This window comes from Nilaparvata lugens, chromosome 1 (assembly GCF_014356525.2).
Source record: "Nilaparvata lugens isolate BPH chromosome 1, ASM1435652v1, whole genome shotgun sequence".
In the NCBI taxonomy this organism is placed as follows: domain Eukaryota; kingdom Metazoa; phylum Arthropoda; class Insecta; order Hemiptera; family Delphacidae; genus Nilaparvata; species Nilaparvata lugens.
This window is the reverse complement of record NC_052504.1, coordinates 7,623,569-7,648,327: the sequence shown is the minus strand read 5'-3', so window position 1 is coordinate 7,648,327 and position 24,759 is coordinate 7,623,569. Positions and strand designations below refer to the sequence as shown.

The window sequence follows — 24,759 nt, the reverse complement described above, 5'->3', positions numbered from 1 at the left end:
TTACATTATAACTTTAAAATGGCCAAAGTAGGTCGAAACTGGTCGTTGAAAAGTTTTAAAGTTTTTAAGATGTTTTAGGGCCGGTTTCCGAGCTCGGGATTTAGCTAGAAGTCCTAGATTTTAAACAGCTGGAGTTAGAAAATTGGTTTTCCAATACGGGGCGTAATCGCAGCTTTTATAACAGTAGTTGTAGTTTTTATTTTCTCATTTCTATAAATTGGAAATGTTTTTCCTTGACGAAATTAGAGATTCCTAAGTAATTCAAAATAGCTGAAACTTTACACTATTTTCTCTTCATTTTATTCTGTGTTCAATTTTCTAGTTTTTCGAAATTTAATTCAAACGTGACTACGACAATGACTGCGACTACGCCCCGTTTTGGAAAACCAATTTTCTGACTCCAGCTGTTTAAAGTCTAGAACTTAGCTAAATCCCGAGCTCGGAAAACGGCCCTTAATGAAAGGTAACTTCAAGTTTTATATTGTTTTCATTAATTTGAATAGGGTAGTCCATATAAGTGAAGTGATTTTATAAAATGGTCGTATCATAACTATAATAGAATTATAACGTTCGATCCATATGGATAAGGTCTTAATATTACTCCAAACTGAGGGAATGTCCTACAGCTTTGTATTATCGATAGTTCTGAATTTTAGTCTCGTATGAATGATCCCCTAATCCTGGAATGTATTCATGTTTAGTTCACGTACACTATAACACACATTATACACAATATAAAATAACAAAAGTCAATACATATATTCAACATAATAACAATTAGCTCAATATTTCCTGGATAGGTTCCAAATTTAAAATAATAATAATACATTTTATTTCCATCAATATACAAACAAGCAATCTAATCAATAAAATGTACATAATATTCAAAATACAATATATGAAATTCACTTCAAATATAAATAAATTGCATTTTTTCGGGAATTAACCTACTCAACTATGGGAAACCCATGTACTAGAGCAGGTAGTACATAAAAATTAAGTGAAATATTAGTATCAACATCATATAAATCATGAGAAAGCTTATAATTTGTGTACTTATAAGATTAATCATGGTATCACTGAACATCATGTACCGTAGTGTTGAACGATAAGGTAGATGTTTTTCTTCAGCAGCAGTTATTTTTCTCTCTTTTCTGAATAGGGCTACTTTTATAGAAATAGAAAGAAAAAGAAAAATCTTAGTACCCTTTTTATAATATTTAATCACAACATGTTTCGGACATTAAATATTTCAAAAAGTTATTTTTCTCTCTTGGAAATTATTGTAATAGAGAATTATTTTGTAAAATTACTCCACTTATATGAGCCACTTAATTCAAATTATTAAAAACAATGTAAACGTGTAGTACCAACTTGTTTATTTTTGCATTTTAACTTGAAAATGGCCAAAGTAGGTCAAAACTAGTTGTTGAAATGTTCTGTAGATTTTTAAATGTTTGAAATAAAAAGGGTACTAAAAGTTTTATACTGTTTTTATTAATTAGAATATTATTCTGCTAACTTGTGTGCCGCTTGCTGAGATGATTCAGTGATGTAACATCACTAATTATTTTAAGGATAATAACTATAATCTTTTTGAGAAATCCGTTATTAGGTGCAAAATTTTAATTGAAGACACCATTCTTCTACATGATAGACCTCAATGGCAGCGACATGTACATTCTTCAAAGCAAAATCGTTATCAACTCTCAACTCCACCTCTACAATACACTAGAATAGAATGGAGTCAACTCAAGAACTTCGCCAACTGTCTGCACGTTTTCCAGTATCGGATACTCTTCTCTCACAGTGGAATTAAAATTTTCGACTCGCTGTCAACATTCTGCTTGATGACATATCAAATGCATGTCATCTGCATTACTCTGTCAGTAGACTATATTTGCACTGGCAACGCGCTCAAAGACATCTCTGATCTCTCCTCTTTCTTGTAGTCTACTTATCTCGAGCAAGATCAAGTTGTAAATGCGGAGGAAATTGCGTCTTGATGCCTCAGGCCACTACAAACTTCAAACGCCTCTGACATTCATCCCTGCTCTTCAGCTAGGCATACTTCACTTGTCTCCTCATACAGAAAAAGTATTAAGGCATCTCTCAAAGCACTAGTATACAGGGAAGTCTCTATTACTTCCACCATTCCACTGGCGTATCAGGGGACTTGTTGCATGTGTCGATCTAAATATGGGAAGAAATATAACTTTTTGTTGATTGATGATTCACCCTTGATCGGTGCATTCAATAATCCCTGACAGTTTAACATTTTTTCCCCAACATTTTTTAGGATTAACTGGAATACTACGGAGATACTCTGACTATCCAGATATATACACCTTGTGAAACCTTTTTTCTTCTATGGATTCATTAATTTCCTTGATTAGAATCTTAATACTAATATTTATTATTTGTATTAAATTCCTTCCAATCCCCCTTCGTTTGAAACTTCAATGTATTCAAAGTAAATAATGTCAACTCATTAGACAAGTTTTATGTAATACTAGCAGGTAACCCGTGCTCCGCAAGGGTCTACTTTAAAACTTGACAAACTGAAAAATTGAATAAGTTGAATCTTGAAGAGTTTGAAGAAGACCTAGAACCATCCTCTGTTAATTAATAACCTATATGCAAAATCGCAAGTTAATTTCAGCCCGGTAGTTTAGACGTGATGATGCGTCAAATATAATTTTCCTATCCCGTACAGTTATTTCCGTTATTATAGTTGAACGAACGAAGTGGAGTCTAAAGGTGCGTACAGATTTACGCGCCGCGAACAAGAGCAATTCACTTTTAATCAGCTGATGCCAAGCTTTTTATATCTGTATCTTACCGTTTCTTTAAAAATACAGTTATAGTCAGCTGATTGAAAGTGAATTATTGCTCATGTTCGCGGTGCGTGTATCTGTAGGCACCTTAAGATTCAAGTCGACGGTTTTGCATTTCTCTTTATGTTTATATCTTTATATTTATGTTTTTATGTTCCGCATTTACAGCGAAACGCAGCAATAGATTTTAATTAAATTTGACAGGTATGTTCCTTTTTTAATTTCGCGTCGAGATATACATACGGTTTTTTGAAATTTTGCATTTAAGGATAATACAAAAGGAAAAGGAGTCTCCTCTGAACGCCAATATTACCGCGAAAATCAGACTCTAGAATTATTCATCATAAATCAGCTGTCAGGTGGACTATAATACTACCCGTACAAAAACATCGAACATCTTGAAAATGACGTATCTTTCCATCAACGTTAGTAGACAGTTGACTAAAATACTACCCGTTCAAAAACATCGAACATCTTGAAAATGAATCTTTCCATTAACGTTGTACACAGTTGCAGCCAGACCTGATAACAACGCTCACACTCACATTCCGGGACGACACGTCACGGTACGATAGGACAGAAAGCTCTATGCTCATTTAGGATTTTTTCTAGACATTTTAAATTGATAAATTATTTATTAATTTTTGAGAAAACATAACAACAGGTCAATATAACTTACTGAGTGCGAGGTCTACTGTTCACAGAGCTACTAGTTGATAACCTATATGCAAAATCGCAAGTTAATTTCAGTCCAGTAGTTTAGACGTGATGATGCGTCACACATCATTTTCCTATCCCGTACAGTTCTTTCCTTTATTTTAGTATAGATAAGATCTTAAACTTGGTACTAACATAATTAAGTCACAGAACTCAAATCTTGTTTAGAAACCTTCCTCAACTCAATAGCAACCTGAAAAAATTGGACTGTTTATTAATTTGTTACCAATTTCTTTGCAATCCACAAGTTGACATGTTTTGATGCGAACAAACGAACAAACGCAACCCTACTCTCTCTTATTATGTAGAGAAGATTATTTGATAATTCCTCTAACATATTTTTGCAAGTTGAACTTGTAAATTGAATGAAAAGTTGTGGCCTTCGAAAATGAATGATGTATATTATCCTCAATACATTCCACGCTCACAGATGAAGAGCAATAATTCTCAATCGCATCAACGTAATTAGAATAAATTGAGTAACCTATTTATCAATTCAAAGTCGTTGATGAGAGAGAGCAGTTTTCATACCAATGAACTGCTGGTTGAAGGTGGAAGCTGTTGTGTTTTTATAGAATTCGCGAATGGTTATTTTGTTGTTTGCGAATACAAACATAGCTGTCCACAAACATTGTTTACTCAGCCAGGTGTGAAGTGGATTTTGTTTTTCTAGTATTTTTCAGTGCAGTTCGACAAGCGATGACCATCTATAGACTGATAACCAGTGTAACATTCTATACTCACTTCTGATAACCTGAGTCCATGAACCAAAACAGGCTCATCTCAAACTTTTTATTCCTTCCTATCATTATACCAGTCCCTTAATCAACAACTATTGTACTGTACTTTATCGGATGAACTCAGAAAGAATGCAGCCACTCTCTTCAAAAATAGAAACATTTGTTAGGATGTGAAGATAATTTCAAAGCTATTTTGAAGACTCAAGCACTCTGCACGATCCATAGTGCAAGAAACTTTATCGTTTTTGTAAGTTCAAGAACAGGTCTTTATGATACCTTAAGACTAGAAGCCTTTTACGGGCTGGCAGAGTGCAGATAAACGAACCCATAATAGGAGACTATTCTCATGCTATTCTTAAGTGTGGGGCTCACTTCTCCAGGTCTAGACAAGCATCCCGTACCAACACTGGATTGAATGTGTCTGAACCTTATCCTCAAACACTAGTTACAGTGTTGTGGAGTTATATTTGTGGACAGAACTCATTCTAATTCAATTATTCTGACACTAAAGTTCCTTATTTCACAATAAATTTACAAATCTCAACCATTATCCTCCCATTTCATATATTCTCTATGAACATGAAACATATTTTGAGTCATTTGTCAATTAGGGTATCTGTATTTTGTTGATGTAATCAAATATTGACGTTTTTGTACGGTAGATTTAATCAAAAATGTTGATTCAAATGAGGGTTCCTGACAAGGTCTATAAATACAGGTCATGACACTCGTGTCCCTTATGGAGCGGCCATTTTATGGGGTCTTATGGCGGTAAATTTGAAAATCAAATCTAATTCAATTTGATCGTAACGGAATTATGCAATAATTTAAAAACAATATTCTAGTTCAAATAATATGTGAATTCAGGTTTTCAATTTTTTAATAATGAAATTTCAATAATAAATGCTTCAATTATTCATTTATTAAATTTCAAAAATTGTTCTTATTCTTGTTGACCGAGTGAAGTGAGGTCTAAGATTCAAGTCGACGGTTTGGCATTTCTCTTAATGTTTAAATGTTTGAATGTTTATATGTTGCGCATTTACGGCGAAACGCGGTAATAGATTTTCATGAAATTTGACTGGTATGTTTCTTTTTTAATTGCACGTCGACGTATATACAAGGTTTTTGAAATTTTGCATTTCAAGGATAATATAAAAGGAAAAAGGAGCCTCCTTCATATGCCAATATTAGAGTAAAAATCAGACTATAGAATTATTCAATATAGAATAATAGAATTATATAAAATAACAATATAGAATTATAGACTCTAGAATTATATTAATTATTCAATTAGTCATCTTAAATCAGCTGACAAGTGATTACACAGATGTGTGGAGAAGCCAGTCTATTGCTGTATTTCCATAAGGTCTATAGTTTCTATAGTTTCAATCAGGTACTTGTGGATGAGAATAGTGTGTGAGGTCTACTGTTCACAGAACTACTAGTATCTTGAAGATTATGATTCATAAGGCATTGGGACAAGACAGAAATATGCGAGGCCAACTTCAAAAAGAGTTTCAAGTTCCCGATCAATTCAATCTAAAAATCCACAATTCAGTTCCTAGTTGGAATCTAAATATTATTGTTCTGTCAGAAAAATTTATTTTACAATTCAAAGCCAAGCAATATCCCTTGAACGATGTATAGGTGTGTACAGATATACGCGCCGCGAACATGAGCAATTCACTTTTAATGAGCTGACTATATCTGTATTTTTACAGAAACGGTATAAGAATGATATAGATTTAAAAAGCTTGGCATCAGCTGATTAAAAGTGAATTGCTCATGTTCGCGGCCTGTAAATCTTCACGCACCTTAACACATCATGTTGTTCAATCTATAATGATAACAGGTGATAAATTTGAAAATTGGTAAACTAGAACCCCATAAAATGGCGATTTTGCATTGCACCACGGGATGACCTGTATATTTATAGACCTTGGTTCCTGATTATATTTTGTTGCTGCATATTTCGACTCATTAATCAATGCGTATCAAATTGATGTGTATCAATCAAATGGATATCTGATTAGATTTTGTTGATGTAATCAAAAATGTTGACGTTTTTGTTGATTTAATCAAATGTTCACGTTTTTTTGACGTTTTTCAAATGAATGCGACCAGTTTCTAAATTGCTTTAGTCATTTTTTTTTCAATTATTCTATCAATACTCTTCTGTATTGCGTGTGCATGATCATAACTCGATTCAAGTCATCCTACCTCTTCTCTGTCGGATCCTTATTATGTTTTCACAATTTCTTCTTCGGACGCTTCTATCCTCATTATGTTCCCATCATTCTAATCGTATTACCATCATAATTATATTTTTGGATTATGACCTGAGCTGAGTGGAGCCGGTACCCTTTTGATCAGTCTAGTAGAGTCGAATTGTCTCGAGAAACATTTCCCTATAGGCCCAGCTCCTGTGACAACATAATTGCTTACAATTTCTCAGTGCAAAAGGAAAGGGGAATAATTTGCTCCAGTGTCTTGCAGATAGAAGCAAGCGCCAGGGTAATTGGATTTGTGTGGCTGCCGTTGAACAGACAGAGAAAGAAAGCGAAATAGAGAGATAAACGAGCTGTTTTGAATTCATTTCATGCTCTTTTCAAGAACGAGTAGTGACATCCACAATGGAATTCTGAATCACTAGTGGCTATGGTCATGACGACTTCTATTTTGAGTTCTGAGCCACATTTAATAATACTCAACTCTTTGTGCCATATAATCAGCAAGGAAACAAGGTTTGATTTTTCCAGAACATGTCACTTCCCATTTATTGATACAAACGTCAAGTTGGCTTGTGCGCTTCAGAGAGGAATTATAAATGCTATAGGGACTGTTGCCACTTTTTCACTCCATACTTGATGCAAACCTGCAAACGTATTGATGATTGTACAATCGCATTTCACATAATGTTCAATTGAACCATTGAGCCGTTTCCACTCCTTTGTGAATTCTGATGGAAATTAATCCCTGCTTTCATCGAATTTCCTTCTAGCAGTTCACCCTGTTATCAATATTTGCATTAGCAGAAGTCTTCGAAGTGGTTTACAGCATTTAACTTTGAATTTTCGTTGAATACTAACTAGTAGTTCTGTGAACAGTAGACCTCACGCAGTATTCTCATCCACAAGTACCTGATTGAAACTATAGACCTTATGGAAATACAACAATAGACTGGCTTCTCCACACATCTGTGTAATCACTTGTCATCTGATTTATGATGAATAATTCTATAGTCTGATATTTTACTCTAATATTGGCGTATGAAGGAGGCTCCTTTTTCCTTTTATATTATCCTTGAAATGCAAAATTTCCAAAAACCTTGTATATACGTCGACGCGCAATTAAAAAAGGAACATACCTGTCAAATTTCATGAAAATCTATTACTGCGTTTCGCCGTAAATGCGCAACATATAAACATACAAACATTCAAACATTAAGAGAAATGCCAAACCGTTGACTTGAATCTTAGACCTCACTTCGCTCGGTCAATTACATTTGTACATTGTTCATACCAGGGAGAATATTATTTAAGGGCCAATTTCCGAGCTTTGGATTTAGCTAAGTTCTAGACTTTAAACAGCTGGAGTCAGAAAATTGGCTTTCCAAAACGAGGCGTAGTCACAGTAAATAGTTGTTGCATCAAAATAATTATTTATTTACTCATTTCTATAATTTGAAACGTTTTCCTTGACGAAATGAAACATTCCAAAATAGCTGAACCTTTACACTATTTTCTCTTTATTTTATTTTGTGTTCAATTTTCCATTTTTTCAAAATTTAATTTAAACGTGACTTTGACTATGACTACGACTACGCCCTCTAAGCTTTTCTAACTCTAGCTGTTTAAAGCCTAGAATTTAGCTAAATCCTGAGCTCGAAAACCGGCCCTTTAACTCTCAATATTTAAAATTAGCCTTTGAATTCAAATTCAAGTGCATTATTCAAATGATCTACAATATTATTCTGAAATAGACAAGAACTGATGCATCATGTGCCAATTTTATTCATATTCTGGTTGAATGATTGATTAATAATGATTTGATAAATAACTGATTTATGGAGATTTTATATTTTTCATTCTTTATTTATTCTTTTTCACAATGAAGCACAGATCGGGAGAGAAAAACTAAGAATACATGAATACAAAAACAGAAAAAGAAATGTAATGATTGGCCAAGCGAAGTGAGGTCTAAGATTCAAGTCGACGGTTTGGCATTTCTCTTAATGTTTAAATGTTTATATGTTGCGCATTTACGGCGAAATGCAGTAATATATTTTCATCAAATTTGACAGGTATGTTCCTTTTTTAATTTCGCGTCGACGTATATACAAGGTTTTGGGAAATTTTGCATTTCAAGGATAATATAAAAGGAAAAAGGAGCCTCCTTCATACACCAATATTAGAGTAAAAATCAGACTATAGAATATTATTCATCATACATCAATTGACAAGTGATTACACAGATGTGTGGAGAAGCCAGTCTATTGCTGTATTTCCATAAGCTCTATAGTTTCAATCAGGTACTTGTGGATGAGAATACTGCGTGAGGTATACTGTTCACAGAACTACTAGTTACCTAGATCTTGGGACGATCAATCATGTGAATAGATCCTTACAGTTGTTGATTTGATCGGCCTCATTTCTAATTTACTTGAATCAACCTTGATGGTAATAAGTGATGTTAGTGTGGTAAGGATTGTTGCCAGGGTTAGGTGTGTAAGACCTTCCTAATAATTTATTCTATGGGAGGAAGAATCATGAGCGATACTCTTCAATTATTCTATTATTTATTACTATGATGGATTATGAATAGTTTCGAATCATTACTACAGCATCTCGACTCCAACTGATAACAGGTGATATTACGAGCTACATGCTTCCTCCATTAGAAAGAGAGCAGGATGCAACAGACCTGTCACAATGAAATTGACCTATTCTCACCGATATGAGCTGATGAAATGAGGTCAGCCATGAGCCATAGGTATTCCATATTCAGTCAATAAATTACTCTGTTCTGGTTCAATTATTCATTGTTACTGTCGTTATTAGGATCTTTCACATTTAGCCTATTGGTCTAAAGTTTTGCCAATGGAAAAAAGTTTCCATATTGAAGTTTAAACTTTACTATTTGAAACTAAAGTTTTAAACCTTACTATTAATATTAAAGTTTCTTTTAACTCAACTTTTATTAAGTTTTTAATATATAAAAATCTGGTGTGGCGCACTCACACTACTTTCCTTGCCGTTATGAAAATTTATCACCTGACGCTAGTGTTCCCGCGCATCTCAAGTCTACTATTCGAAGATCTGAGCCAGCTGGTGACAGGACAATAACGCTGGATACACACGAGATCTGCTATCTCTCCATAATGAATGATTTAATAGAATCAACAGTTGCCAACAGTTTGCAATTGAATAAACACATTTTCTCAAATTTCAAGCTTATTTTCTATTTTAGGTGGAAATGTTACTGGGCATCAACTGAAGAGATTTTCATGCTCAATCTTTACCACTCGAAATTCTTCATTTAAATTATATCTGAGACCTAAATCTAAAATCAAACTTTGCATAGATTAGGCGGAGCTCCTGAAATTTTTACAGATATGGGATTTTACTATTTAATTACCAATTACTATTTTAGGTGTGGTTTGTGGCTATTTTAGGATTTGATCGAAATCGTTGGAGCCATTTTCGAGAAAATCGTGAAAAACCCTGTTTTTAACAACATTTTTGCCATTTTAGCCGCCATCTTGAATTGCATTTGATCGAAATTGTTCGTGTCGGATCCTTATAGTGTAAGGACCTTACGTTCCAAATTTCAAGTCATTCCGTTAATTGGGAGATGAGATATCGTGTACACAGACGCACATACACTCATACACACACACATACAGACCAATACCCAAAAAACACTTTTTTGGACTCAGGGGACCTTGAAACGTATAGAAATTTAGAAATTGGGGTACCTTATTTTTTTGGAAAGCAATACTTTCCTTACCTATGGTAATAGGGCAAGCAAAGTAATAAATTTATTTGAATATTACAACAGTGCGATAGTATCCCTCTAGCTGCAAGGTATTTGAGGGACATATAAAAATAGTCAATCACATACAATAGAACAATCAATAACAATAGTTCTGTTTTCTCAATCGACCTGATTAGCTGATTATATTTCTTAATTTTTTTTTGTAACTGACGGAATAATGACGGACTTAATGTAAAAACTATAGTGTCAACTTGATTCAGTGAAAAACTGAGAAACATTCTGTTTCATAATATATATTACATCATTTTTTCTCATTTTTCTGTTTCAGGTAATAATCTTATGAAGAATATTCAAAGAAAATTGATGGCGATATCCTCCAGGTATGACATCCTTTTTTGATGAGTTATTTATATAATAACAAAGATGCATTAATAAATTTATTTCTTCGTCATTGGATGAGGATTTCATTAATTCAAGAGAGAAAATATTCTTAGATTTTTCCACCTCTGTGGATTATAAGGGCCACTCAGATTTTGATAAAGCTCTCAATCGCTTAGAAGGGTAATAAGGAGGAAGGTATAATAGGAATCAACCTGAATATATAAAGAAATGTCAATAATACAGTTTTCAGATAAACATATTAATCGGAAAGCTTATTTTATCAGGAAAATGTAGGACCTGTAACGAGTAATATTATGTATCAATAATGTTCTCCTTGTGGATGATACCCACATGAGATTTCAGCTTGTGCGTGGGTGATTTATGAGATGATCAAACGTCCATGCCTGCAGCGAGATTCAAACCCACGACCACGTAGCGCTGACAGACTGAAGGGTGCAACGCCTTTGTTGTCTCGGCTGTCCTAGCCGACTGTGTTTATTTAGCGAGAATAGAGCAATAGAGAAACAATTGCATATAAGTAGGTATCTCATGGTATAGGGCGGTTATGTCGCAACTTTTACTGTTATCTCAAGCCGATGTTCACATAGTTCTTTCCCATGAACCAGTGTGACACTGGTAGTCTCTCATATTGTGCCGTTCTTACATTCTCACCCGGCCAAAACAGTAAAAATCGACAATAATCGACAATAATCGGCTTTACTGGGTTAACAATAAGTGAATATTCTCTATCCAAGAAAAAAGAGTGATATAAGTTATTATTATTTTGGTATTTGGAACATTTAAACTCAAAAGAATGGTTTGTATAAATAATATTTTTGGACTGAAATTTTGTGGAAATCAAGAAGACATCATTTCGGACTGTTTAATTTTATCTAAATTTGGGAGAGAAATATTACAAGGTATCATTAGTTTTTCTTTGTGAAAATTAAAAATTGAGTTTTAACCCTCTTTAACCTCAAAATTGTTCCAGCAATCAGATTTTTAACTTAATTATGTGTAACGCTAGTTCGCCTACATGGTGCACATTGGGTATCGCTGAATGGACTAGCAAATGATGGCGGTCAGACAAACTTATGTTCTCCTGACCGAAAACAACACATCTCAAAGAATTTGGAAATTTACAGTGTATATCTAGGCATTTGAGACTCATGAGCTATATATTTGTTGTGTGTCTGCCATACGCTACATAAATAAATAATAATCAGTTTTCTAAAAAATAATAAAACAGTAAAAGTTGCGACTTAAACGCCCTATATCATTAATCTACTTACGCTATTTTTTCTCACTGATGAAACTGATATGACAACGGTCATTGAATTACTGGTGCATTGAAAATTGTGTTCATTTGAAATAATCATTCCTTATTATTTTATTCGAGTACAAATACTGAATAGGGGTGAGAGAATCATTGAATAATGAATTTTTTATCCTCAAATTTAGTGCTGTCATGCATTTTTCAGTCATGAAATAGAGTTTCCTATTGAAAACTGTATCAAGGATTTCCAGATTTGAATGTATCTTATATTCATATCTTATCATAACATGATTATTTTATATTATTAATATTATTTTCCAGTTGACGTCATTATAATAATGTAATAGAATAGCTCAGCCTATACTCCGTACAAAATACTTTTGACTTGGAGGAATATGCGGCGCAGAGAAATGGAGGGAGATCAGCCAATTACAGTGATGGATTGAGTCATAGATAGAAGCGCAGTTGACAATTTGTCAATTAGACTCAGTCGACTCGATGCTTTCAGAGAGGAAACTTCGTAAGTTTAACATGAGGGCTTGAATACTTATAGAAATTAGAGAACGCTTACCAGTTCAGAACGGTAATATGGCCGCCGTTGTATCCATGTATGTTTTCTCTGCTGAGCATGTCCCTCCCAAGTCAAAAGTAGTTTTGTACGGAGTATAAATCCATTCAAAAATAGTATTAGGAAATGTATTTTAATCTTGATACTTAATAGAGTAAAGATCGATGAAGTAGATTATTTCTGGAGTTTGCTGAAAACTCTTTAGCTGATCAACTGTTGTCTAATAAGAAAGGAGACGCATTGGGAAGAGAGAACGATTGTCCAAACAACAATACAGCCTGCGATATCGTCATATCGCCAATGTAGGAAGCAAGAATAACTCTATTATCGAATATAATACGAGCACGCTAAAGCTCCTACCTTATTTTCTCGCTTATTTCGAGAATCACGCGAGAGATGGGATTTGCTGGGAGAAGTTTTATTGCTATAGAACGATGACAAGATTGGTATGGTGTCGGGGGTTGGGGAAGGGGGAGTCTTCGTGGGGAGAATCGGAAAGGGACCAATCGTGGAGAGAAGACAATACCAAGACAAGGATGAAAGCAAGGAGAGAGACAGAATATATATCTAGTTTCCCAGGCCATCTGTCTTCTTCCCCGTTATGACAGCAGTTGTCATATCCGTCCATTTCACTCTTATTAGACCCATTCTAGTAATTTCGCAGCAAGAATTGTATTTTCAAATCTTGCTTAAAATTCTCGCCTGTATTCGACTCCCGTCAAAATATTCGAAGATCTATTGCCGTGGAAATGAATTATGCACGCTTCTAGAAAATTGAATACATTTGAGATAACGGTTTCCGAGTAATCTTGTAACATTTCTGTTTTCCTGAGTAGAACCATCACAGGATTAGACAATATTGTAAATTCAAGTTCGATTCATTGCAGCGTTTCAGCTATGCAATCTTTTGTTGAGAAATTACCAATTTTGCAAAGGTATTTAATGTTTTCAAACAATTCAAAATCAACAATTTCTTAAGCTTCGTTTTGCACCACAGTTATTAACAAGATGTTTTTTTCCGTCCTTATAGATTCTATTAAGCTGGGTTTACACCAAAGTTATAAACAAAATGTTATTAACTTAATCCTTATAGATTCTATTAGATTGAACGGAACTTGAAAAACACATATGTTCATCATGTGTATGATAAGTTAGTAATATTCAATCTAATAGAATCTATAGGGATTGAGTTATTAACATTTTGTGAATAACTTTGGTGTAAACGCAGCTTTTGATTGAACGGAACTTGAGAAACATATGATGATATGTTTGATACGTATGATAAGTTATGTTCAATCTAATAGAATCTATAAGGACGGAGAAATAAACATTTTGTCAATAACTTTGGTGTAAACGCAGCTCAACTCAAGAAAATAAAATACACAAGAGCACTTTTCCAGGGTGATGATTCATAATTATCAATTAATGATAGCTGGAAAAATAGGAGACATCTTGTACCCAATAAGAGCGTAAACACCTCACAAGTGCCTGAATTTATTATTCAAACTGGGCAAATTAGTGTTTTGTGTATGAGTATATGTTAGCTAAAATAGCATCGCTATTATTATTATCAATATCGGGGCACCGAGCTTCGCTAGTTATTTTTATTTATTGATAAACAGTACACAATTTTCTGAAATTATCGTGTTTATATTCCACAGCTGGCTATTTGTCATCTTATGAATTTCGGGGATGCGATATTTTGATTTTTCACATACTCACTCGCTCACTCACTTTTTTACTGTCCACAGCTGTTTCAGCCAAGGATGAATTATCCTTTTAATGTCGTTCACCGAGTTTTCTCAAGGATGAGACCTAGTGCAATCGAATTTTAATATCATAAACATACTATGTTCCAAATTTCGTGAAAATCGTTAGAGCCGTTTTCGAGATCCGTTGAACATAAATATCCAGATATAAATGAATTTAAATGACCAGATATAAAAATACAGTAATCGGCTTTTGTCTGTTAGTTTGTTTGTACCGCAGTTACAGTCGCAGTTATTGTCCGATTTGGATGAAATTTGTATGCAAGTTCTTTGAAACAAGGCACAGAAACGTATGTGTGAAGATTTTTGGTAAGAACTCCGGTTTTTTTTAATATTTAAAAAACCGTAGACTAACGTCGAAAGCTACTTTTTCGTATCTTTGAAGATACAGCAATTCATGTTCCTACTGTTTCCTTTTGGTATGAGATCGGAAACCGATTTGTGAGCATTAATTTTCTGCATAGGAATAACAAGCCATAACATTGAATCCACTTTTCATGAAAAACATCATTAGCAACCTCCTGTCATTGTCACCAACAAACCCGTCTTATTTAGAATTATTTCCGTCTCACTATCGTCTGTGAGACGATTCATCATCTAAATTGCCTACTGCATATTCCATTTTTCCGTCAGTTGACCGATTTCTTACAATTAATTATTAGAAAATTTCTAATATATGTTTATTTTGTAAATATGGAGACGATATAAAGGTACCTCCTTGATAAGTCCGGTGTCCCTGCAAACAGTGTCTCCAGCACTTTCAATGGAGAAAATAATAGATGACATGGCTAAATCTTCACAATATACTGTACTTACTGTACTTGCCCTTCTCATTAGATTGAAAGTTGTATTCATGAGCGAGGTCTACTGTTCGCAGAACTACTAGTATAATAGCATAGCCACCTCTAATACAAGGCCGCGGCCTACGATATTGCAAAGTCGCAGTGTAGGCCTACAATCTAATACATGATTGGTGAAAAAGATCAGCTGGTATTTATTTAAATCTTTTTCGCCCCACTTGGATGTAATGAGCTGGTTTTCGTGCGTCATATGGAGGCCGAAAATGATTGTTTTCTGACCAGGCCGGTAAAAGTTTTACAGCCCTAGGGCTGTAGAATAACCTTGAAGTCAGCTGATTCTGATTTGATGTGAACGTGTTTACAAAATGGTTTGTGAAACGGAATCAGTTTATGCTTCTAGAATTGAATAAGTATTCTGCAATAAGATACTATAATTTTATTTGGATGAATAAAATACAGGTAAGATATATATCATAAACTATTCAAATTCGATTTTCAGATTAGGATAGAACTTCTAACCTAAACTTCCGAAGTCAACGACAACAAGCATTGTTGACGTTGACATTCAGATTGGCCAAATTTCAAGTGTGCTAAAAAAGCTGATCAAAAAACTTTTCATTATTTGTGTTTATTATTCAAGAATCAAAACATTTATAATAATATCATCTTATTGTAATTTGGAAGAATAAAAAGTATAAACTCAACCTCTTACATGATTGAACATAATCTTTTAGGTTATTTATACAAATCAGAATAAAAAATGAAAATACTTGGACAATTTCCTAATGTTCAGATTACCTCAGATTTGCTAGAGCTATGACCTTCCTGTTTTGCTTTCGGAAGTGCCTAATAAACAATTACTCTCATATTTATATTGTTTATTTTTCTGTGTGGCGAAAAATAACGTTCTCACCATGGGCAAAAATGTTTTTCCGGCTCTCAATCTTTTCTAGTCCTCGGCCTACGGCCTCGGACTTGAAAACCGATTTCGAGCCGGAAAAGTCTCATTTTCGGCCCTAGGTGCGAAATATACTATTTCACCAATCATGTATTCGATTCTAGGCCTACACGACGCTGCAATATTGTAGGCCGCGGCCTTGAATTACAGGTGGCTATGATATATAGGATTTGGCTCTTTCATAATTCAAGTTGAGAAGTTCAAACTTTAATACCACAATAATTATTATTATGATTGAATTTATTGTAATGAATGAGATGAATGAATTGAGCTACTGCTACTACAGTACAATTCACGGTTTAACTTTACTAATCCTCCTCCCCTCATTTGCCCAGTAATACCGTAGAGAAAGTATAAGCGTAAGGATATACGCTATTTACCATAGAGAAAAGATAAGCTTAAGAATACGCTATTTTTGTTTGTCTCTGGTAAAACTCATCAGAAAAATCACTGCGTTTGAAATTCACATTCCACGTCTCACCTGCATCCCGTGAATTTGTTGTCCATACTAACTCAGGCCCGTTTCCATCACAACAAATTCTCCCAAACTTTAGTTATTTGCGTGTTTCAAAATGAGAACAGCTAACACGTTTCGTAACTATTTCAATTTGTGGTAATTGAAACGTGTCCTTACTTGAAGTTTGGTGAGCTTTACTATAAATCTGTTCCATAACATGAGCTGAAATTCCAATTTAACAACGTGTGGACGACAACTGATCATTGGGAGCTGTCAGATATTCTGCAAAACTGGACTTCACAAATATGCTACCTCGCTGTTCCAGAACGCCACAGAATACTTCAAAAATTACAAGGGACTTCAAACTACCGTCAAAAATATTTCAAATAAGTGGTTCAATTATAAATAGGATATGTTTCAGAATGCTTGATTTTTCTGCATTATGGTATTCTTCGAATTCCCATCTCAATTCCCCATCTCGAATTCCCAAATCAATAATTGATTCTACTGACTATTAAATTATTCTATCGACAGATTCTATAGTATTTGCATAGCAAACTGCATACTCCTAATTAGTTTTTAGCTCTGTATGTAACATTTATAATCTTAGAAAGATTTGGAAATAAACTTATTTTTGACTTGACTTGACTTGACTAGTTACTAGAATCGAAATGATGTCAATAAATCATATGAAAGTTATCATGAATTATAGAATATCCAATCAATCCTAATTGAGTGATATTTGGTAGACAAATATTATTGTAAATCACTATACAATGTATTTGTACAGTGTATTGAATTATGTGGAAAGTTTTGAGGCTGACATTGATATTGCAAAATATCAACACCATTGAAACAATAATTGAAGATTCTATTAATATTCCCATGTATTAATATAAAATAAAAATATAAATATTTCAAATTAAAATTTATTTTACAGTTTTGAGTACTAAGTAAAATGAATTTTGTTATCAATTTGGATCTTAATCTTTCTAAATTCAAAATTTATTGTTTCAAGTGTTTGTGTTTCGTTTCAATGTGGAAATTTGTGAAGAATTGGAGAGTCGCACATAACCTTTATTTGGACAATTTATTTTATGAAATCGGGATGAAAAGAAGTTTTGGACTGTAGTCTGTTTCTTTGTCCTTAAGTTGATTGTGAATGATAAATGAACAAATAAATAAACTAAACATTGTTGTTTGGAAGAACAGGAGGAATGCAATCATCATCGATGTTTTGAAATGTTGTAGCCTACGCTAGTATTATAGTTTTCATTAAGAGCTTCTTCTAAATGGATAAATTTGTACACTTTTTCACGAGATAACAGTCTGATGCTTTTCACAAATTACATTATATCTGTGAATATGTTTATTGTAAAATATTGTAAATAATAGTAAAACAGCTACTCGTATGGTGGAGCGCTTTGATATGTCAGGCTCTCCAGCACATGAGAAGTATTTTCTCATTTTTCAAAATGTATGGATGAAGGGCTACTTTCTTGTATTTATAAAATAGAATCATAATACCCTTTAGAATTAATAAGATAATAAAACTAGTAGTCACGTAACAATTTGTATTCTTGTTTCATTATTTTATTAATCTTAAAGAGTACTATAATTCTATTTTATAAATATTTACCCATTATTTGCAAAAATTGACTTATATGTCCAAAAGTGTACAAATTGATTCATCTATCAAAAGAATAGATTGATCTTGTTGATTAGTATAGAGAGATTAATTAATCTTTGGGATAGAATTATATTTGAACAAATCAATAAAACAGACATTGTGTGACAGGTATTTATTGTTTGACTGTAGAAAAATAATTTATGGAGAAGGAAGACGAATTTACAAGTGTGTATGGCAGGCAAGAAGGTGGGCGTGATGAAGTGTCAACTCGGTGACATTCTCTCGTGGTCCTCTCTCAGCGGTGGACAACGTCAGAGTGGGCCGCCGTCAGAGTGGGTCAACGACAGAGCGGGCCGCCGACAGATGACAGTTGTGGTCCTCTCTTAGTGGTGGACAACGACAGAGTGGGACGAGTGGTGGACGACTGGCACAACTGGTGCGTGCTTGACGAGGACGGGAGCTGGGTGGGCGACAAGTGGAGCGTGGTGCACAACGGGAACGACGGGAGCGTGCTTGACGACAACTGGTGCGTGGTGGACAACGGGCACGATTGGTGCATGGTGCTTGACGACGACTGGTGCGGCGTGCACCACGGGAACAGGGGCGGCGTGCACCACAGGCACCACGGGCACCACTGCGCCGGGGGCGGCTGACACTGCCACTAGGACTGCGGCCAGGGCGATCAACTGCAACAAAATTTACAAAATTCTTTTACAAATATTCCCCAATTCTACGTTATATTTCGTACAAACCATTAGACTGCTATCCCGTCAAAAAGTCACTAAACTGTTCAACCAAGATAAGTGGATTGTTTACCGAGCGAAGAGAGGTCTAAGATTCAAGTCGACGGTTTGGCATTTCTCTTAAAGTTTAAATGTTTGAATGTTCATAAATGTTTGTATGTTGCGAATTTATGGCGAAACGCGGTAATAGATTTTCATGAAATTTGACAGGTATGTTTCTTTTTTGATTGCGCGTCGACGTATATACAAGGTTTTGGAAATTTTGCATTTCAAGGATAATATAAAAAGAAAAAGGAGCCTCCTTCATACGCCAATATTAGAGTAAAAATCAGACTGTAGGATTATTCATCTTAAATCAGCTGACAAGTGATTACAGAGATGTGTGGAGAAGCCAGTCTATTGCTGTATTCCCATAAGGTCTATAGCTCCAATCAGGTACTTGTGGATGATAAGACTGCGTGAGGTCCACTGTTCACAGAACTACTAGTAGACATATGGAAGAATAATCTTGTAGAAATATGGAAGAAAAGTGTAAGTTTTCTCTCCAGTGGTTCGTTTGTACTTTGGAGCCCACGGTGAAGCCAAGTGAAGAAAAAGCACCGTTGTTTCAATACTGTAGTAGGCCTATACAACATTCTTCCTTATACACCTCCTCATTCTATAATGTTATTCCACTGAAACTATCCCAATCAATCAGACTATCAATTCAACTGGCTTCAAGCTCAGAAAAAAGTATATATTTCATTACTGTACTTAATGTGGGAATGCAATACTTGGAGTGAAACAAATGAGCAATTGTGAAAATTACAATTTAAGAGCTTATTGATCAAAATATACGAGATTAAGATCAATTTTTGGGAAACTTGATGTAAATCTTATTGACCAATACATCAGTTTCACGTCAATTCCATACACGTATATCCTACATACAATTTATCATATGCATTGATACTTGAAGCCATCTATAATATTGCCTGTATTTATTGTAGATTCTTGTATCCAGATTCGGTTAGGTATTTTAAAACACTGTTGCAACTTTATCGAACGAAACTTGCCCAATTCCGACGTTGATGGTTGAATAGTTTAAGGTGCGTACAGACTTTCGCTCTGCTCCGCAACCGAACGTCACTCCAGCAGAGCGATTGATGATCGACCGGGGAGCAACAGTGGTTCGACCGGGGAACGCGAGAAGATCTAACATCTTCCGTAACGTTCATGATGGGTGCGCGGGTGGAGCGACTGTGGTACGATGGAGGAACGAGGGCGGTACGAGGGCGGTACGAAGGCGGAGCGTGCTCGGTGCGCGTTGGGAGTGCGAATATGTGTACGCAGCTCATGATAGACAAGTTTGATCATGAGTAAGATACGGCCAAAGACTGATCTTCTTCTTCTTACAAACAATGATTAGGCTTTAACCTGTTCCGACTCACATCTAGCCAATTATTTGAATGAACATAAAAAAATCCTATTATTGCCAACGCTTGCTTGGTCTGCCAATATCTCTTTTGCCTACTGGCTGATAATTACAGACATTAAATGGTATTCTTCCAGCTGACAAAGATTGATGAATCAAAAATTTATCAAGTTATTGTTATCTCAATTTATTCTTGAAACTACTATAATATATCAATGATTATCTATATTAGGAGTAATTATGTATCTATTGAACAGTCATTTCTCACAGTTTGAGAAGACTTACAATATTATTATTTATAATAATTTGCAGGAGCTTCTCAACACAACAAACTCTAATCATGAGTGAGTGCACGCATTAACGTAAATCTATGAAGAACATTGACATTGGTAATCACACAGCCAAAAATAATTTCATTGAATCGTCATTGAGGCATAACTGCTTGATCTCATATTGGTTAATTAATGTAAATGGGTTCTCTGTTTTAATAAAGTGATGCAGCTCATACTGTGATTTTCTGAATTTGATCTAAACAATATTCATCACATTTTATCATGATTGGTTCATATTCGGACTTTCCAGTGAATGAGTGCTGTTAATGCGGGTTATATTATTGAAATCTTATCAATTCAGTTATTATTGTGCATTCCAATCACATAATTATTGTGAACGGCTGAATGATTTTGACATTAGTACAAGAGGATTGGCTTTGGTCATTTCAACCTAGCTTCAAGGGATAATTGAAAGCTAAGGTTTTCAATAACTATAATGTAGCAGAAAAAGTATTAATACATGAATGACAAAAGACATACAGCAGTATCGGGAAAAAATATATTGCATTGTTAATAACAGGTCAAGTTGGAATTTTGTTTTAGTGAGCTTACTCCAGATTAGAGAAAGAGAAATGTGTATCAAGAATACTAAAAGCCAATAAAATGTGAATTGATTGATTATTGAAAGCCTAAGAATAAACTTAAAATCACAAGAAAATGCATTGGATCTATTGTATTATATTTATTGCTTCAAATAATCGAAAATATCAAAACTCAATATATTAAGGAAAAACAGCGATAGAATATCAATTGAAGAAAAGTGAGTAGGATTTAATAGAATATTGAATATTGATAATTGATTGCTCAAAATAGTTGATAGATAAATGAAAAATGTTGTTCATGATAGTATGTGAGAAATCATTAGATATAGTGCACTTAAAGTTTACTTTAGTAAATGAAATGATAATCATAGCACAAGGTTACCTTATTTTTCTCTCCCTATCATTTTAATGATGTAGTTATTGTATCAATCAATAAAGAATTAATAAATGAGAAAGGATATTGGAAATAAAGAATAATAAAGAATTAATAAGATGAGAATTATTATTGAAAATAAAGAATAATAAAGATTTAATAAAATAAGAATTAATTAAATAAAGAATTAATAAATAAGAACGGATATTGTAAATGAGATTCACATCAAATAATGACGATTATTTCACTATAATATCCAGGCTTATTATGTTAGTAAATGAGAGAATACTCTATAATAGTTGACAATAAATTATTGCACTTTACATGCATAAATGAGGGGATAAATAATGAATATTGACTTATGGATAAATAATGAGATTCAACTTGAATGATGATTATTACACTATACGTTAGTAAATGAAGAGATAATCGTTGATTAATAATGGATAATTTGTAAAACCGAAAGTTGAGAATAATTCAACTGAAATTAGGATTATTGTACTATACGACGGTACATGAGAGTATAATCGTTGATAAATCATGGATATTAGAGAACAAATAGTTGAGATTCAACTCATATAACGATTATTGCACTATATATTACTAATTGATTGAAAATGGGTGATGGAGAACCAATAGTTGAAATTCAGCTTTAATAACAAATACTAAACTATGAGTTATTGAATAAGAAAATAATCGTTGATAAATAATGGATATTAGAAAACCGATAGTCGAGATTCAACTTCAATTACGTTTGTTGCACCTTTCAGTAAATGAATCCAATCAAATCCAAACAAATTTATGGCCAAATTCATATAAATAATTCACAAAACATGCAAAACAAAATTCATTTCATACATTAGAAATTTACTAACAAATTACGTTTGTTGCACCTTTCAGTAAATGAATCCAATCAAATCCAAACAAATTTATGGCCAAATTCATATAAATAATTCCCAAAACATGGAAAACAAAACTCATTTCATACATTAGAAATTTACTAACAAATTACGTTTGTTGCACCTTTCAGTAAATGAATCCAATCAAATCCAAACAAATTTATGGCCAAATTCATATAAATAATTAACAAAGCTCATTTCATACATTAGAAATTTACTAACAAATTACGTTTGTTGCACCTTTCAGTAAATGAATCCAATCAAATCCAAACAAATTTATGGCCAAATTCATATAAATAATTCACAAAACATGGAAAACAAAATTCAGTTTCATACATTAGAAATTTACTAACAAAAATACAAAAGCTTTCATTGAAGTTAAATAATAATAAAATATATAATATTGGCGTTGCCAGCAAAACAAAGTTTGTGCGCTAGCAAAGAGCATTCGAGTAACGAGTAAATGAGAGGATAATTATTGCACTATACGTTAGTGGATGAGAGTATAATCCTTTATAAATAATAATGATGGATATCGTAATAAATTGTATAATAAATATAATGGGTATCAGAAAACCGATAGTTGAGATTCAAATCAATGATTATTATCGTACTATATGAAGAGCTCACACAAGGGCAATTTGAAACACTGTGAAGTAGTGAAACATAATGGTGTACGTTAGAGAAACAACAGTATGATCATTGGAAGCACTGTAATGTAGCGAAACGTTAATGGTGTATGTAAGAGAGACTGACCACTGTGTAGGCAGACATGGTGCTGTAGAGGGTTGAGTTGTCCACGAAAGGATCACTTGCAAACGAGAACTGAGAACAACTGTGCTGATAGCTGGCCGAGCGGGAGGCTTTATACTAGTAGAGTGTGTGGACCACTCCTCGAATCGACCTCCACAGCAGACGATGAATGGACCAGGATGGTCACTCCACCAATGCAGTACCCTTGACAAGCGAATCGAGATTCCCATCGATTCTCTCTCTCCCATTCCTTCACTGTCCTTCTTCCTCATTTTTCATCTCCCCTAGCACTTCTAGAGTTGTACTTTTCGAGTGTAATTAAGCGCCTCGTCCGACTATAATTAACGGACGTCACGTACGGAACTGAGTGCGACCGACTGCGGGATGCGACCGATAAAATATCAATCAACCAACCTCCAATCTAATCTATTTCTCATTCAAATACGGTTTGGATGTCGATTCCTTTCAGAAGATCGTTCTCAGATGAGCGTTCACAGTGACCCATATTGGATGGTCGTTTGGAGTGCTCTGGGATTGAATTCGTACTTGAGTTTTGATTTTTGATTCCAGTATCCGTGGTGTTGAAAGTTGAACTCGGATTTCCTAATATTTCCTTGATGTTGATGTCAGTTGTTGAACTTTGAAAATTCCCATCATGAGAGATGAGGTGATCTTAGAAACGAAGAGAGTAATTTGATATCAATTCATTTACTAGGATCTATACTTATTACCCACTATTCAAACAGGCAGTCAAAAAAATGTTATTAGAGAATAGCAATCACAGAATTTTATTCACAAGAAAATTGATTTCATTTTTATATAAATAATATATATCATTACCATTCTTAATGATACTTCACTTTTTGATTGTATGTATTATAGTATAAGTACTGACAAGTTACCTGTCAAATGGGATAATTCCCAAAATTGAAATAATGTAATGATTATTAATAAATAAATTTCATACAATAGATGACATGTTATGTATAAATGTAAACTTTCATAGCTCTTTTAAATTTAAATAACTACTGCATAAGCTGTTCGTAAGTCGGAACAGGCAATAGCCTAATCCTTGCATGTAAGATGATGATAATGATGACTATACCATTCTTGCTATAATTTATTATTCGTTCTTCATTTGATCTACATTAGGCAGAATATAGAATAGAATAACTTTTTTATTTTATGACGTAGTGAAGTTTGCACAGTAATACCCACTTTGCAACGGATATATATGAACATGATATATTCTTTTATTCAATCAATCATACTATAAATGCATTATCAAAATGATAGGGAGAGAAAAAATAAGGTAACCTTGTGCTATTCCTCTCCCAAATTTAGATGGGGTTACACATAGTCCTATATAGGTTGAGTCTTGTAGTTCTTCACTTCACAGAATTTTCAGTCCTTAAAAAGGATCATACAAGTTCAAAAAATGATCAATAATATTCTATTTACAAATTTGTTGTGAGATTCAGGTAGGCCTACAATAGATTTGTGGATCGATTATCTGTGTTACACATTATCTGTGATCGATAAAATATAGTGTTACACTATTTTTGGGGGT

At 33.9% G+C, this 24,759-nt stretch overlaps 2 protein-coding genes across 2 annotated transcripts in view; one reads left to right on the top strand and one right to left on the bottom strand.

Moving 5' to 3' along the window:
- The window catches only part of LOC111056579 (neuropeptide SIFamide receptor), a 250,376-nt gene that overhangs the window by 173,604 nt on the left and 52,013 nt on the right, over nucleotides 1-24,759 (top strand). The window lies entirely within an intron of this gene.
- LOC111054686 (larval cuticle protein F1) lies at nucleotides 18,291-23,394 on the bottom strand. Its single transcript, XM_022341758.2, has 2 exons — nucleotides 23,193-23,394; nucleotides 18,291-18,819 (listed from the first exon to the last, which is right to left on the bottom strand). The coding sequence occupies exons 1-2, from the start codon at nucleotides 23,208-23,210 to the stop codon at nucleotides 18,517-18,519; spliced, it is 321 nt and encodes a 106-aa protein (XP_022197450.1). The 5' UTR covers nucleotides 23,211-23,394; the 3' UTR covers nucleotides 18,291-18,516.